Genomic DNA, 16487 nt, shown 5'->3' with positions numbered 1-16487 from the left:
GCGTATTTTAGAATGATAATACAAAACAAAATCAAAAGTTTTAACCAATGCCATATGTTTGACTTGGTGAAATGTATTGATTAAATATTTGACTAAATTCAAGCAGAAAATAGACACATGAGTAATCTTCATAGGAAAAATCTTTCCTTCATCATCTCCAGCTCTCTTTAGCTCTCTTCTATCAACAAACCTGTATAAGACACATGAGACATTACTACGATGACTGCTGCCTCACATAGTATTTGAATTTTTCTCCAGATTCTGGCTGCCTGGTTCTTATAAATGTCATACTGATATATTGTTATGAAGTCATTATATTGATATGATTATTTATAAACTATTCGTTTTAAAAAAAAAAAACGATTCCATCCTGGAAGACAAGACAAAATGTCACATCAAGAAGTGTATTCTTAAACTGAGGAGAGAGCGACACAGATGCAGTGAGTGAAGAATTTATAGCGTTCGCTGGGAGGCTCTAATTACAAAATGATTAGCAAGAGCAGTCTCTATGTAGGCCAGGTCTCTATCATGTAGTCCTAAAAAAAAGAAAAGAAGTATATCCAAATATGACTGGTTTTGTTAAATGGAACAAAACGGTGGTTCCAGTTCCTGTCACATTTCCTCTGTCTCTTCACCTGTGTACACACACCTGCCACCAGGAAGCACAGTACAGTAAAGGTGTTTCGTGTGTATATTTCCAAATGGTTTATATAGCATGGACTAAATATATATTCCAACTGTGTTGATTTAACACAGAACTCCTGGCTTTGCTACTAGTACAACCCATTCCAATACTAAATATCTGTTTATTTTAGCATTTATAGAATTATTTACTCAGCAGTTTGGATAAAATGAGCATACACCCTAGTTTTCAATGACTTTTTTGTTTTATCAATCCTTGGCTCATCTTTTCTCTCGTCATTGTGCAAAGCAAAGTAAACAATTTAAACAAGATAGCTTTTAAAGCTCTTGTCTACTCTTTCGCTCCCACACCACACTATGCTAATGTCCTCTTTTTCCACATAAAAGAACGGTCCCATGAGTCCCATGACTTTTCCTGAAGTGAACAACGTGAGCAACAATGCCCTTGAATAGAAACATGACTGCATTCCAAGCACCAGCTTATATCTGAGGATAGTTTACATTGTGAAGGTGAATTGGTGCACCTGATGATCCAGTATCAACATTGGATTATGGCTTTGATCTACTGTTATCTGTAGCTAACAGAAATGTAATAGAACCGCCGCTGTAACACTGTGTAAATACCTAACATATCTATGCGCCTTCCCATTAAACTGTGTCTTTTTTTCCTAGCTATTCAAAATCAGGCAGCACAGTAGTGTTGCCTCACAGCTACAAGGTCCCTGGTTCGAGGTTTCTATACAATGATATTCACATGTTCTCCATTTGTCAATATGGGTTTCCTCTGGGTTCTCTGGTTTTCCTCCAGCCCAAAAAACATGCCTGAAGTGGGCTGGTTGTTGTTGCCTTTTGATGGACTGGCCTTATACAGTATCTAGGATGCTCTCTTGTCTTGCATCCAGTGTTCTCAGTCTAGTCTCTGGATCCACTGTGACCCTGACCAGGATAATGTAAATACTCAAAATGAATGAATGAATGAATTAATGAATGAATGAATGAATGAATGAATGATTAATTAATTAATCTCCATCAGTATTTGCTTACCATTATGTTATGACACTAGTTGTTGCAATGAGATTAATAAGAAGAAACAAAGTACGGTTTTAAGTAATTTATATAAGTTTCTCGTGGACATACAAACCTTTCTGACTGCATTTCTAAAGACAAGTCTCTAATGTCTTCTAGATAATACTATTTGGTACATTGTCTACACTTTGTTTGGAACAGAAGCTAGAAAACTAACATGTTAAAGCAGCTAGAGTAATGATGTTAGCACTCTGTATGATGACAATAGTATTGAATTGCAGCAATGTTAATGGTCATTTGACTGGAGGTTGTTGAGGGAATTGCTGCGTTACAAAACATTTCCCTTCTATCACTGTAAGTATCAGATGAGAATTTATGAGCTCTTGGCTTTCTTATAAAAATGAAGTAAAAAAATACATACCTAAGGAATTAGTATAAAATGGCATTTTCTTAATGGTACTGAATTTCTTGAAATAATTTATTAAATAGAGAAAATTAAATCAGTATTCAACAAATTTGCTTTTGTCCAGAACCACTGACCCAGTGTGTGTTCTGGCCCAATTACTCAGCATGAACATGATCATAATAAGATTAGTATCAGGGCTATAAAGGGCTAGGTGTAGCATCCAACTTCCTGTGTGTTCGCTTTTGTCTACCAGGACCCATATACTCTTTCACTCAATCAACACACATGTTCTGTGCCAAGCAGCACTGATGATAGCTCAATTCCCCCTTCACGGAAACAGAAGTGAACAGAACGGTTCAACAACCTGCTGCATCTTTACTGCAGGACAACAGGGCTTTGTGTTTTCTGTCAATCGTCTCAATATGCTTTCATGTAAACTGTTTTTACATATAAAATATACAATGTATTTTGTTCTCTAGACTGTCATGCATCTGCAGTTGTATAGGTATATAGACTGTAGGCTTGAGTTTTAACATGTATGATATCAGAAAAATCTGTAGTGAGCATAAAAATAAGAGGATTATGGAGTCCCTGTGAGATTCTGGCAAACAGACACCCACACACATCCATCCATACACACACACACACACACACACACACACACACACACACACACACACACACACACACACACACACACACACACACACACACACACACACACACACACACACACACACACTGAGAGAGCCCATATTCTCACCCTGATACAGAAAGAATAAAATGGAGGCTGAAAATGTCATCCTGGTTTTGGGAAGTTCCAAAAATACCTAAAAAAATATGCAAACCTCTTAATCATGATATGTTTGTTATTGAATAAAAATCAGTGTTTAGCTGCTGAAGCTGAACTGCACTTGAAATGTATAGTCCAGTGTGTTTTGAACCTAAACTTTATGTACTACAATTGCTGTGTACAGACTTTGAACACCCCTTAGTACTGTTTGACGTTATAGCATATGGTTCAGTAATTACTCATGGTGTCAGCTAGAAGATGACGGATTCGATTTGAATCTAGTTTCTCTCAATGTTTCTTTCTCATGTCTTCTCTGGGAGATTTTCATTGCAAAATACAAAATGCAAAAAATTGCAGCAAATGCAAAATTTAATATATATGTCTTAGAGCAAATTCTCTGACTACAATGCAAATGCAAAACTATAAGTACTGTAGATGAACAATACAGACATAAGAATGTCTCAACAAGTTGCTCTTATGGAGTTTAACTCAACACAAGAGCAAAATTTTGCATACTTATGTGATACAGTTTAATGCAGATTTAAAAAGGGTTAGGGTTAGTGATCAGTGCATAGTGATCAGTGTTTTGCCTACTGATGGAAACTTGCATTAGATTTGCATGTGTGTTGCATGTTAGTGTGCCTGCAAAATGGGAAAAATCTCATCTAGTGTAGTCCAGAAAGTTGGGATGTTTTTCTAAACTCTACACATTCTATTGAACAATACACTCAGATGTACAATGTTTTTATACCTCACTATGTATTTATAACTGGAAACACAGAGACTTTTATCAAATTCCAAACAAGGATTCAGGTGTCCTGATGTGTTAGAAAAGAAAAAAAGAATATGAAAGAGCTTTAAAATTTAATTTGTAACGTTGTCACTGTTATTGTTGTCACTTTTATACATACTGAATTAATGTGCAGCACAATATTTGGTGTAAGCCAATTCATTAAGGACAAATGTGCTTCCATGATACAGGATGTAGAAAAGGAATAGAAAAGTAAGACTGACAAAATAAACAATGGCAGGCTTTGTTTGCAGTAATACTGCTATACCTCTTTAAAGCATATTGAGAAAAAGAGGACAGAGAGACTGAGTCTCCACTCCAGACATGTGGCACTGAGCGGCACTTAAAAGCCCAGCCTACATTAAATGGATGCAGCAGAAGTGGCAGATAAAGAACGGACACTTTAGAGAACAAAGTGGAGAAAGACCATGGGACATTAGGTGGCCTGTAAGGGTTCCGGCTGCTAAAGTACTCCTTTTACAACCAAAATGAGAACATTTGGTCAGAGAACTAGAAAATAATTTGGTGAAATAACTGGCTAGAGAGCAAACTGATTATATAGTACTGTATATTGTCCATATTCTCCACAATTAATCATTCAAATAATAAATGTGTTATGTGTTAAAGCTGCATGAAATCTCAAGGACATGTTTTGCTCACAATGTCTATGCCACAACATATTCCATTTATTTTATAAATAAATATAAATATATAGAAATGTCATATAAATGTATATTATGCCTAGGTAATAGCTAATATCATAGCAATGGGAAAAAATCAGGAAAGCATTTTCTTACTTTGTATAGCACTGATATTTGTTGTGTATTCTTGTCTAACTAGGAACAGATAAGCAAGACCTGGAAGCTATCAACAGAAATCCTCCAAGCTGCCAAAACCCCATGTGTGCCATTAGCCCAAAGCAATTTGTGTGTGTGTTGTGTGTGTGTCTATTGTTTTGTGTTGCTTTGCACTGTGTTGTGTTGTGCTGAGTTGTGTTGTGTTGTGTTGTTTTGTATTGTGCTGTGCTGTTTTGTGTTGTGTTGTGTTGTGCTGTATTGTGTTGTTTTGTGTTGTGCTGTGCTGTGTTGTGCTGTGCGGTGTTGTTTTGTGCTCAGTTGTGCTGTGCTGTGTTGTGTTGTTTTGTCTTGTGCTGTGTTGTGCTGTGTTGTGTTGTGTTGTTTTGTGTTGTGCTGTGCTGTGTTGTTTGTGTTGTGTTGTTGTGTTGTATTGTGTTGTTTTGTGTTGTGTTGTGCTGTATTGTGTTGTGTTGTGCTGTGTTGTGCTGTGTGGTGTTTTGTTCTGTGTTGTGTTGTTTGGGTTGTGCTGTGTTGTGCTGTGCTGTGTTGTGCTGTGCTGTGTTGTGTTGTTTGTGTTGTGTTGTTGTGCCATCAGGACCAAAAGTTCCTAAATAAGACTGCAGGTGTATGTTTGTACTAAGCGTTTAGGATTCGAGTCCGGTCTTGAGAGGTTTTGTGTGTTTATTTGGACTTATGTTGGGTTTGTTCCCATTTAAAATGCTCTGTAGCAGGCATTTGTTCTGCAAAATATGGTCTTGGTTATATCTGAGAGTACCTCAACTGTCTCTGTTGTCTTTTCTTTGTGGAAAAAAAAAATCTTCCATAAAATATCCATAAAAAATTTCCATAAAAAATCTTCCATAAAATATCACGGAATGATGTGAAATGAATGAAATCAATCACACAATGAACAAATAAAGCCAAGTAGTTAGGGTAAAGGCTTTGCTTTCAAAAGGGATTTGTTGGTCTCAATCTTGACTTTCATTTGGATTTGGCCTTGACCTTCTTAAGACTCTACCTTGACCCCCTTAATACTTAGCCTTGAGCGGATCTCAGCTAGTCCTTGACTTGGATCTGACAATGGTAGTCCTGATTACAGCCCAGGTTTGTACAGTTACTAGTGTTCATTTTATAGTAATATACACTACGTACTGTTGCTAAATAATATATTTATGATGAACAACTTATTGATAATCAGAATGTGGTAATATATGTATATGACTAATATACAGTACATATATAACCCTTTAAACTCGCAGCATATTATTCAGTCGTCTATCTTAAAGCATATAGCATTATTTAGTAGCATTTATTGCAAGGAATGTAACTGTGGAAAGTGAAAGCATTAAGAAAATCTTTATGATATTTAAACTTTTTCCCCTTTATTCCTTTTATAATTTCTGGTTGGCTTTTTTCATTCAACTACAAAGGCAAAAAGTACAACGTGCCATTTTTATCTCCTATCACTAACAGCACAGGTTGCCAATCAGCATGCGAGTAATGTAGCTACATTCATCCTGGAAAACAAGCAGATCTCTACATGCCCTCTGGCCATTGCAACTTCCCTCCATCCCTCACTCATTGTCATGGACACAGCACCAGTCCAGCTTCATTCACACAGACTCCCTGCAAGTTTATATCACTTTACCCAGTTTCCTTTCTCTTTACTAAGCCGCACATCTCTTACCAGTCACCCTTGAATGCTGCCTTTTGTCATGTGTACACAATCCTTGTTGTGCTCAGCCATTAGGTAAACTTTAGAACTTCCTGAAGGAAAAGCTGCTTGTTTCACCCTTTTTGTATATAGGAGTGGGAAATTTCCATACTGGAATAGATTACCATTTCACCGGTTTATTTATAACATTTTGATAGCGATACGCTTCTAAAAATAAAACTACCTAGTCTGTAAAATATCTGTAAACATTTACAATGAGCCAGGGAGTGTTTTAAACACAAAGCCCATGTGAACACATTGTTTATAGAGGAACAGAGCTTTAATGTGATTTAAGAGACAGTTTCACTGAGCAGGTTTATTTAGTGAATACCCCTCTCAGTCACACATGCCCCCTGTACTATCCCTGTAAGAGGGCCTCTAGTGCCAAATGCAGGGAATCATGAAGACTGAGGCTGGAACAAAAACAAACAGACACTGTTCCTTCTAATCCACTGTAACTCTAGCACTAGAACAGAAGTCCAACTCCTTACTCAGTGCCTTCATGCATTTACAGTGTCCTGTTTTCTTTTCAGGGTGGCAAAGAGTAATCTGAGCACTGGCCCACATTCACCTCTACTGTTCGAATTCAGCAGCTGAATAAGCTTTAAAATTATATAAAACACCAGTCACCACACAGCACTAGTATCTACTTATACTAAGCATTCAATTCACATTGTATCAACGTTCTTGGTCACGCAACAAGAGGATATCCATGTCTCACAGTTCTTGTCCATCTGACTGCAGTAATGCAGTAGTAAATACTTGATTTCACATGTTTTTCAAGTAACTGGTAAGCTGTCTGTATCAGAATGAGTACTATGCATGAAGTTCGGATTGCTTGTCTATTAGACAGTATGGATCTTCAGTGTACGAGTATAGTAATGGGTAATATTAATCGGGTTGGCTGTGTCCAAATGATATTTAATTAAAACAGGCAGTCTGGGATTGAGAGAAATATTGATCAAGAAACACAAAAAATAAGGTCCTAAACAACTAATGGAATGTTGTAATTATGGTTCTTTTTCAGATTTGATGACCACATAGTAGAATCAACACATTAAGCACATATGTATTGAATAAACAGCTATCCAGAAAATATCTATCAATAAAACCTTACATGTCAGCTGAGACGTCCTTTCCTATACATGTATATGAATGAGCTTAGTGCCGGTGTGGTCTGGACATACTGTGGTGTAGAAAAAACTTGTTTGCAAAGCGGGTAGAGATGGTGTATCAATGTGTTTGACTGGTCATACAGGTGATCAAACTAAAAGCAGTGCTAAGCTAAGCAGACTAATTGGTAAAAGTCCTTAAAAACATCACATCTCATCTGTATTCCCTTTGTCAGAGATGACAGGGACACTGGGACTTGGAATGGAATAATGTTGTGACTGTTACTCTAATCTTCATATATTATGCAGTATATTAGACAGTGAGTAAACTATATAATGGAGTTAAAATTACATCCAAAGAAACAAAATTAACTACATGTTTAACATGATTTAGCATTTACCATTAAAAGCACATTTGTAAAATTGAGTAGTATATTACCTAGTATCTTATCTACCAGACCTGTGCTATATAACACAATGTTCTACATCTGTGGCATTTAACATTTTAATTGTGAAAATTTTATTTAATTGTGAAAAGATTTACATCTGAGGAGCTTATGAACTAGAGGTTAGCTAGCTGTGTGTGTCCAGAATAATACTTTGACTTTATTGGCTGCATTTCTTCCCAATAATTTGTTATAAAGGAGGAAAAGAGAAGGTCACCTGTCTATCTCTGGGTTTTTTTTTAATATTTTCTTGTATTGGCCAGTTAATGCTGTTGAATGTTCTGTAACAATCTAATTCAATTATTTAAACACCTCAAAACATGATTCTGCCACAGAAGTATAAACACCTTTTATTTTGTCTAAACACCATTTCAATTGGAATAGTAACAATTATATAATAGTGTTTTAAAGCATTGACTTGGAAAAAGCTAGGCTAAAATTTTTAATTGTTGGCGTGACTGCTGCTAAGTTAGCATATATGTTGCTGTTAAATATTTAACTTATTGCTTATGCTGAATATAACATAAATTCGGATTAGTCCTAATTTATCTAATGTAAGATAATGATCCAAAGCTAAACTGGGCCTGAACATTTTAAAGACGGTTCTAAAACTAACAGCACAGATAATCATCTTTAATTAGTCTCAAATAGCCAGACACAACATGTTTTTAATGTGTGATCAAGCAATTACTTATCATCTGCTAAATCCCAACAAACTGGCTGCCAAAAAGAAGGATATTGCTTTCTGAAAAATGTGAGAAGTGCTTTGGGGTTCTCAGCTAAACAGTCCATCTCACCACAATTTTGTCTCATGTCATTCATTCATTTAGGCTCAGTTCAGTAAAATATTCAAAACCATATAAGGAGAAAGAGAGAAAAAACAGTTGGTGATCTGAGACAAGAGCTTGCTTGCTAATTGCTTTTCACCTGCTTTAAGGCACAGCGGTTTTCCCTGGACTACACAGTGTAGACAGGGTGAACTGAGAAGCAGCCTCATTAAAAGCCTCTGAAAATCTCCCATTATTTCTTTGATGGCCTTGAGCACCCAGGCGAGTAGCTATTTGGAGTGGTATCCTAATTGAAAAGGGCACAGATTCTCACATGATGAAAGACTGGATAACTGGAGGAGTGCTATGCACTCTGGGCAGGCTTTGCCTTGACTAAAACTAAAAAGGATCAATTCAGTGATTCACTCTGTCACACTGTTTCCAGACAGGGATGTTTATTGGCCCAAACTGGCTACTCAACCAAGCCTGACTTTTTTACTCACAACACTGTTGTAAACTGTCTTTCTTTGAGATACGAGTCCTAAGGTCATGATCCCATTGCAATGTCATATGCATTCGCACTCATATTTGTGACATTTCCATCTCTATAAAACCAGTTGTGTGCAATGCAGCACAGCACAGTGACATTTTTATATTGACATACAGTTAGAAGATATGTTAGAAGAACATTTTATTCTGAGAATTGACCGCAGGTCTGACATACATTAATGAATATAAACAGAATATAGGCAGCATATAGACAAAACCAGTGTTGTACAAATTGTACAATGCCTTACTTTTTTTAAGACATTCATATCACAGTTTAAGACAAATAAATAAAACCTTCATGCAGGTTATAAATAAGTGGGAAATGATTTTCCAATGACAGATTGTAAATGTCACGTAAAATTGCCCCATGTTGCCAAACTTCAACCATGCCAGCATATAATCATACATTTTTAACTGTGAAAACAGACAAACTGGGTGAGAAGTGGAAAATAATGACTTACATCCAGCCAAATTAGCATTACACCAGCATCATGCCAGCAAATAACGCTTGAAGTTAACAAATCTCTAACGGCTAAGCATTCTGATCATTGGGATTACATACACAATATGGCAAATGGTATGTGGGCAACTGACAATCACATGTGACAATTGTCTATCACATAGGTAGACATGGTTTGATAAGGTTGGAGTGGCCAAATTCTTGATCTCAACCTTACTGAAACCTTAGGGATGAATTGGAATATTGACTGTACCAAGACTTCTCACCTGACATAATCATCTGGCCTGGCTTATGGCTGTGGATGAATGAGCAGAAATCCCCATAGCCACATTGCAAAATGTAGTGAAACATGGGGACCAACCTTGAGTTAATGCCTAAGGAATGATTTAGAATAAGCACACATCATGGTCAGGAGTCCAAATAATTTTGGTGAGCTTTTTCAATATATATATATGTATATATATGTATTGTACACACAATGTGTGTGTACAACATTTACTGTTAACTGTCATTTGCTGTTTTCTGTTTCTGTTTACCCCAGCCCAGCAAACAGAAGCTTTTACAGCACAAGATGGTCAAGTTTGTCAAGCTTCCCGTCTGCATACTGTATGATCACATGTCCACTGGCATGTCAAAAGCACTAAGAACAAGCAAAACAGGATGTTCAGTAGAATGAACACTATTAAGTGTGTTGTTTTTGTGGAAGTAGCAATTAACCCAATGAGATGACAGAGATCATTGTACAGTACATGTTTGCTCTAAAATATGCACCCAGTTAAGAGGTGTTAAAGAAAGAAGCAACAATACAGAACCTGAGCTTCATTCATCACCTGCATTCAGAAACTTAGTCTTAATCTGTTGACTCTAAAGAGTTACCAAAGTTATAAAGCAAAATGCACCAAGGAAGAATTATAAGGCACTATTCAGTTAATGACACTAGAATGGACCAGGTAATTTGATTCTTACATCTATGTCCAAAGTATACATTCCTGATGTATGTCCTTACAGATTCTTCCACATTATTGCTGCTAACATACAGGCTTTTTGTTAACTTCCACTTCTTTCATTGATATTCTTGTCTCAATCAGGGACCATCAATATCTGAGACACTTCTAGACCACACACCTCCAGACCCCTAAAGAAGAGAAGGAGAGCTTGACGCTTCTTTACCAGCCATTCAACAGGACTCCTGTTGTTCTCTCAAATTACTGATGTGAGCTGGCCTTTGAGACAGCTCTGCTCAGCCGACATTAATTAAGTGGCTAGTCAAGGCCACTGACCCTCCTGGCAAAGAAGCACCGGGGCACCAGCACACCACACACATCATGATGAAGATACAGAGTACACGAGTGAAAGAGATCGAAACAAAAAGGGATATGTGACAGCGCAAAGCCCTGGGGAAGAAAAAGATAGATGAGCACTGTATGTAGCAAAATAGGGCACAGGAAATTAGAAATTAGAAAATCGCATAGGTCAAAGGACTAAAACATAAAGTGACAAAAAAGCTGTTTTGTTATCAAGATAAAAATGTAAGGTACGTGACTTAAATTAAAATGAATTCAGGCCATAAGACAAGAAATAAAGAAAGTAGATCAAAGGAGCAGTATGAAAGGAAGAGAAAGAGAAAGAAATGTTAGAGAAGAGTAAGGCAGAGATGTGAGGAAAAATTGTTGTGTGTAGAAGTATTTGAAAACTTTTCTATAGAAGGCTAAAAAATCGGTGCTCCCAGTCCTGTTGGCTGAGACAGAGACAGGGCAGCCAGCAAGGTCCCAGGGCAGTTGACACTCTCATGATGGGTACAAATCATACACCCACACAGAGCACAAACACAGACACACACAAAGGTACTTAAACCCATCCACCCACCCCCCCTCAGTACTTCTCCATCGCTTCTGCTACAAATCAGGGGCCCGTCTGAGTGTCACACTCACATGCCATATACAATGCACTCCCCCTCCCTGCCTGACTCTCTGTGTGACTGTGTGCCCGCAAGCACCGGTCGCCTCTTGCCAGCCAGGCACATAACAAATCAAGCAGCTGACAGCATAATTCACCAGGGGACCTAGGCCCAGAGCCTTGGGCTGTCCAGCATGGGGATTTGGCTCTCGCACGGTGCCTGCCTGCTCCATTCAGCTATGGCCTGCTTACTGTCCCGTAGAGGAGAGACAAGGCTGAGAGACCCACTGTGTTCCCCTCTGCATGCCTGAGTGAATACGCTTGGGGCTAATACCAACTAATCTGGTCATCAAAATGCCCGCTTTGCCACTGAGAAGAAATCTGCTCCCCTTTTTCACTAGCAAAGAGACTGGGTTGGGTGAGTCTGAATGCCTAACCAGCTCAAGAAAGTAAGAAAGAAAGACAGGAAAGAACAAGAGTTGCTTTAGGGGACATGTTTAGAGGAACTTTTTCACTATTAAATTTCCATCTATAAATGTGATATAGAGTAATTTTAAATTACACTAATAATAAATGACAGAAAAACACAGTGTCTTACTGAAACCATGCAAACAGTTGAGTGAGCATCAAACTAACTGGAGCATGTGGTTCCACACACACTGCCACATACCCTTCATACTGTAGGTACGTACACACAAGTCATGTGGAAGGGGACTCGTGGAACCTAAATGCCTTTTTGACTGACAGCTCTGCAGTCTACAGTCGCCATCTGTCACAAGCTCCGTGTTCAAAAACAACACGAGGCTTTTTCAGTGGAAAAAACAGACCAGTGCCCAATAAGTAAGGGGGGAAATTTATCTATAGTGCCACACTTGGGAAAACAGATGGTGTGAAAGTCTACATTTCATTCATAAGTCCACGCACTCTTCTTCCACTAAGTCTTATGCGTTCCAAAAGGTTGAGCCTTTCTTTGTGCCAGAGATTTCATGAAAGCGTCATTGAGAGCACCAATTGAAAGGGGTGAAAAAGATGGAGCTGAGGGTAGAGGGCTACAGCTGAGCTTTTTTGGAGCACAGACCATCCTTACTGTCCCAGAGTAAGTTTCCAAAGAGCAAAGACTGCTAAAACCTTGATTGTTATTCAATTCACAACAGAAAAGTTACTCAGGTTCACAAGCTGGGGTACAAAAAGACTTTTGCATCTCTTTAGCAAATTGGCTTTTGACTGGCTTCAAGGGTCTATGTGTACAACATCAGGTTTTTTTTATGTGTTTTGTTTTGTTTTAATAAAACAGTTTGGGTGAGATAATAGTGGCTTATTTGTATTTCTACCCTCATTTAACACTAACATTAACAAATCTCCTACATTTCACAAAGACACAGTCGTTAAAGACTGTGTCTTATTTCAACCTCTAAATATTTATCTATACCTAACTTCTATATATCTATATCCTAAGTTTACACTCTAACATATAACATAGATCCATTTGCTTTCATTATTATAAATATCATATTTATATATGAACAAAGCATTTAATTCGGGTCTCTGTGTGATTCAAGATCATGAACTTGACCTCAAGCCCCTGAAGCATTTTTGCACTGATGTCAGCAGCATCCACTAAAAAACACAGAGGTGCAGGATAGATCATCTAAGACTTAGTTAAATGAATCCAATTCTGTCTTCAAATCAATCAAACAGTAACAAAGCACAATTATTAGAGATTAGGGAGGGGAAAAAGAAAGGAAAATGAAAGAATTGTACCCAAGCCAGATGATCCATATTCACACATGACCAGATACTCATTATAGAGATTTTTTTAAATATATAAATCAGTTAAAACTACAAAACATACTAAACCTTATTTTTACATTTTAGACAAGGATTTCACTTGTTCTGTGACCGAGTCTGTTTTCCTTTTATCACTAATATATAGTCTGCGTCAAGAAGTGTGCGGTTGCGCACAGGATAAACGCGCAAGGAAAAAGCGCACCAAAGTTTAATTCACTCTTATGGTGTTTAACACTTATAGTGTTAAAGTTAACACCTTCAATATCATTGGTGTGCAGCTGGAACATTCGGTGCTGAAACACATTAAATGGTCTTTTAACGCAGGGGGGTTTGATTTCTTCAGATTTTTAAAGTAAAGAAAGACAGAAACTTCAGATACGCACCTAGTTGACAGATGACTAACAGAAGCACACATTTGCTGTCCAATGTTTCCATATTCTGCTCGCATAGATTTGTGTTGAGGAACCGTCGGGTTTAACGAGATATCAGGAATCTCCACGTCCGACGAGCTGAATAAAATCACATTTGTTTGATGCAAGAGTTTGATGTCCCTGTCACGATTTCCACACAAGCGCCATTCCGCGCACTCTAGTGTCCGAGCCGATACGAGTGATGGGCGATTCACTTATGAGTCGATTCCTTTTGGCCGACTCTTTCAAAATAGGTTGACTCGATTCAAAAATCAAACCTCTGACTGTTTACACTGTTTCCCCATATGGATCTTCTTCAAAACGACTCACACATTATACAGTACGATAGTTAAGTAGAAAACTGTAACAAGTGGCAATACAGCCTGAAACAAGTATAGGCAATTTTTGTATTGTGGTTATAGTTACTGTATGAAAAAGAGTAGACTGTGCTTTCAGTATGTCCGGTGCTTTCAGGGTGTTTGGTATACACACAGTGCTAATTCAATCGAATAAAAAAAAATTGTAGTTCGATTCACTTCAACGGATTTGTTCCGAAGAATCGACTCAGTTAAATGAGTCGTTACCCGGTACATGAAGCATGTGCGCGCGCCGCCCACAGACTGCAGGATTCAGATGGAGGTTTTCTTGAATAAAAACATGGATAAGTTTGATAAAAACAGGATGCACAACATTTACACCAGGATACATTTTCATCCCTAAAGTGAGATAAAACAAAGTAAAAAAAAAAAATATATATCCGTGTTTTTAATTGAAATCACTTAACTGAATATTTGTCTTCTCAATTAGTGTTAAAAAATATAAAAATTAGAATAAATTAAAAATAGATTATTTGAAAAATAGAGTTCTCTCTCTCTCTCTCTCTCTCTCTCTCTCTCTCTCTCTCTCTCTCTCTCTCTCTCTCTCTCTCTCTCTCTCTCTCTTTACAATAACCAGTGACCTCTCAACTTGAAGAACTCGGTGAAGTCAAATGGACTAGCAAAATGGTAACTAGTAGATCATCAGTGACCCTGAATAAATGAAAGCTATAGCCATCAAATGTGATATCTCTCTCTGTGTGTGTGTGTGTGTGTGTGTGTGTGTGTGTGTGTGTGTGTGTGTGTGTGTGTGTGTGTGTGTGTGTGTGTGTGTGTGTGTGTGTGTGTGTGTGTGTTTGCACAATGTTATCTTACAGGTAATTGTGTTGGGTTTCTGTGCTATATGTGGCTATGAAGTTCTTTCTACATGTTTACTGTCTTCCATAAATTTGTTCACATATAATAATCACTTTTTAGAAAGAATACGTGATTATATAGTTTTTACAAGTACTGTGTGAAAAATGTCTTTGTTTTGTTTGTTTTTAGCCTTCAACTCATTTTGGATCTCTCTTTTTTGTATATTTACAGAATGAGCTTTACACATTACATGGCATTCATGTACATATTGAGTAACAGAGATACGTTTTATTTGAAGTACAAGTAGTTAAACAATAAAACCAGACTGTCAGAGCAAATATGTGACACAAACAAACCAGTGCTATGCTCGACCAAAAGCTGATGGTATCTAAGTATTATGAATAATTTAAATTATTCAGGATTAAGATTCATACTAAGTGGACAATGCGCATATATCGAACAGTAAGCACTTTTAAATAATAATGCATATATTTGGCAAGTTTGTCATTTGTTTTAATTGCATTTACAAAGAAGATCCTAAAACTTCAGTTATATTCTATTCTGGTGCCCATGCGAATATATTTGCATAATTTACCAAGGATTATCTTTAATTTATGCAGTGTCTGCACTTCATTTGTGAGATTGCATGTTTCTAGGGGGCCCAAAAAACTGCTTTTACACTGAAGGAAGACCCAATGTTTTGTGCATGCAAGGGCGTTCTTTCTTTTTGAGATTATCTAGTAGTTTTCTAGAACAGACCATTGGAGGTGTTTTTCATAACGGGTGCATTTATTTAAAAACACATCAGCATTAGCATCCTACTTATGACTACTTGCCACTAAACTAGTGGCTATTATGAAGGCAATACCTAGCCTTCTTTTTGTGATTCTTCACAAATAGTCATGAAATTCATGAGAGTTGAAAAGCATTTAATCTTTTTATCACTCAACATCGAACACTAGTGTGAATCAATTATTCTTTACATTAATTAACAGCCAATTTGGGCACTGCAAAACACTGAAATAATGCAGTCAAAATACTTTTTTTGAGTTTTTATCCTCGAATTGGTAGTTTGAACTGGTTTCAGCCTTGAAAGCAGGTCATTCTTATTTAAAACAGCTCAAAAGAAGTTTGGAAAGAAATACATTTTATATTACGAAAAAAAATAGAAAAATAGGTTATGAAGCCCCTGATTTAATGTATAACAATGATACCACAAAATATAAAAGAAAGCCAAAAAAAATGTTCGGAGAAAATTGCTAGAAATCTATGTTTCACATTTTATTGTTAATTAGTAACTGTGTATTATTCAGTAACAAGTAGCTATACATAATAAACAAATAATCTGTCAGAAATGTTGATTATTCCCAGCATTTGTACGTATCATATATTTTTATTTTTGTCTGTTTAATAGAGTTCTTTAGCTATTATAATCTAATTTAATATACTTATAATATACTTATTAATACATTTATGTCATATAATTAGTTCATATGAACATGACTTATGGTTTAATTAGAGGTAGACTACAAAAACTCTAACATAAAGTAATAAATTATTTTTCTCTAATGTATATCTTGATTGCTATCAAAAGCATTATCACTCTTTAGCTCACTGCATCTGGGATTCAGCACAGAAATTTATTAACATACAATTAATTTCCCAATAACTTTCAATAACTCTTGACATTTGAACTGTGACCAATTAAGACACTAAGAC

The 16487-nt window shown here is 36.9% G+C and overlaps 1 protein-coding gene across 3 annotated transcripts in view; it reads right to left on the bottom strand.

The window, feature by feature from the left end:
* ptprz1a (protein tyrosine phosphatase receptor type Z1a) overlaps positions 1-14008 on the bottom strand; it is a 44707-nt gene extending 30699 nt beyond the window's left edge. Inside the window, exon 1 of one of the 3 annotated variants that reach the window (XM_027173409.2) lies at positions 13570-14008. In XM_027173409.2, coding sequence (XP_027029210.2) covers positions 13570-13621 — 52 coding nt within the window. In that variant the 5' untranslated portion in view covers positions 13622-14008. The remainder of the gene's footprint in view (positions 1-13569) is intronic. The other 2 variants (XM_027173408.2, XM_047819822.1) reach the window with 2 other exon arrangements.
* Positions 14009-16487: the final 2479 nt, after the last annotated feature.

The sequence above is a fragment of the Tachysurus fulvidraco genome, chromosome 10 (genome assembly GCF_022655615.1).
Source record: "Tachysurus fulvidraco isolate hzauxx_2018 chromosome 10, HZAU_PFXX_2.0, whole genome shotgun sequence".
NCBI lineage: Eukaryota > Metazoa > Chordata > Actinopteri > Siluriformes > Bagridae > Tachysurus > Tachysurus fulvidraco.
The sequence above is the reverse complement of the archived record's forward strand: the minus strand, read 5'-3'. Positions and strand labels throughout refer to the sequence as shown.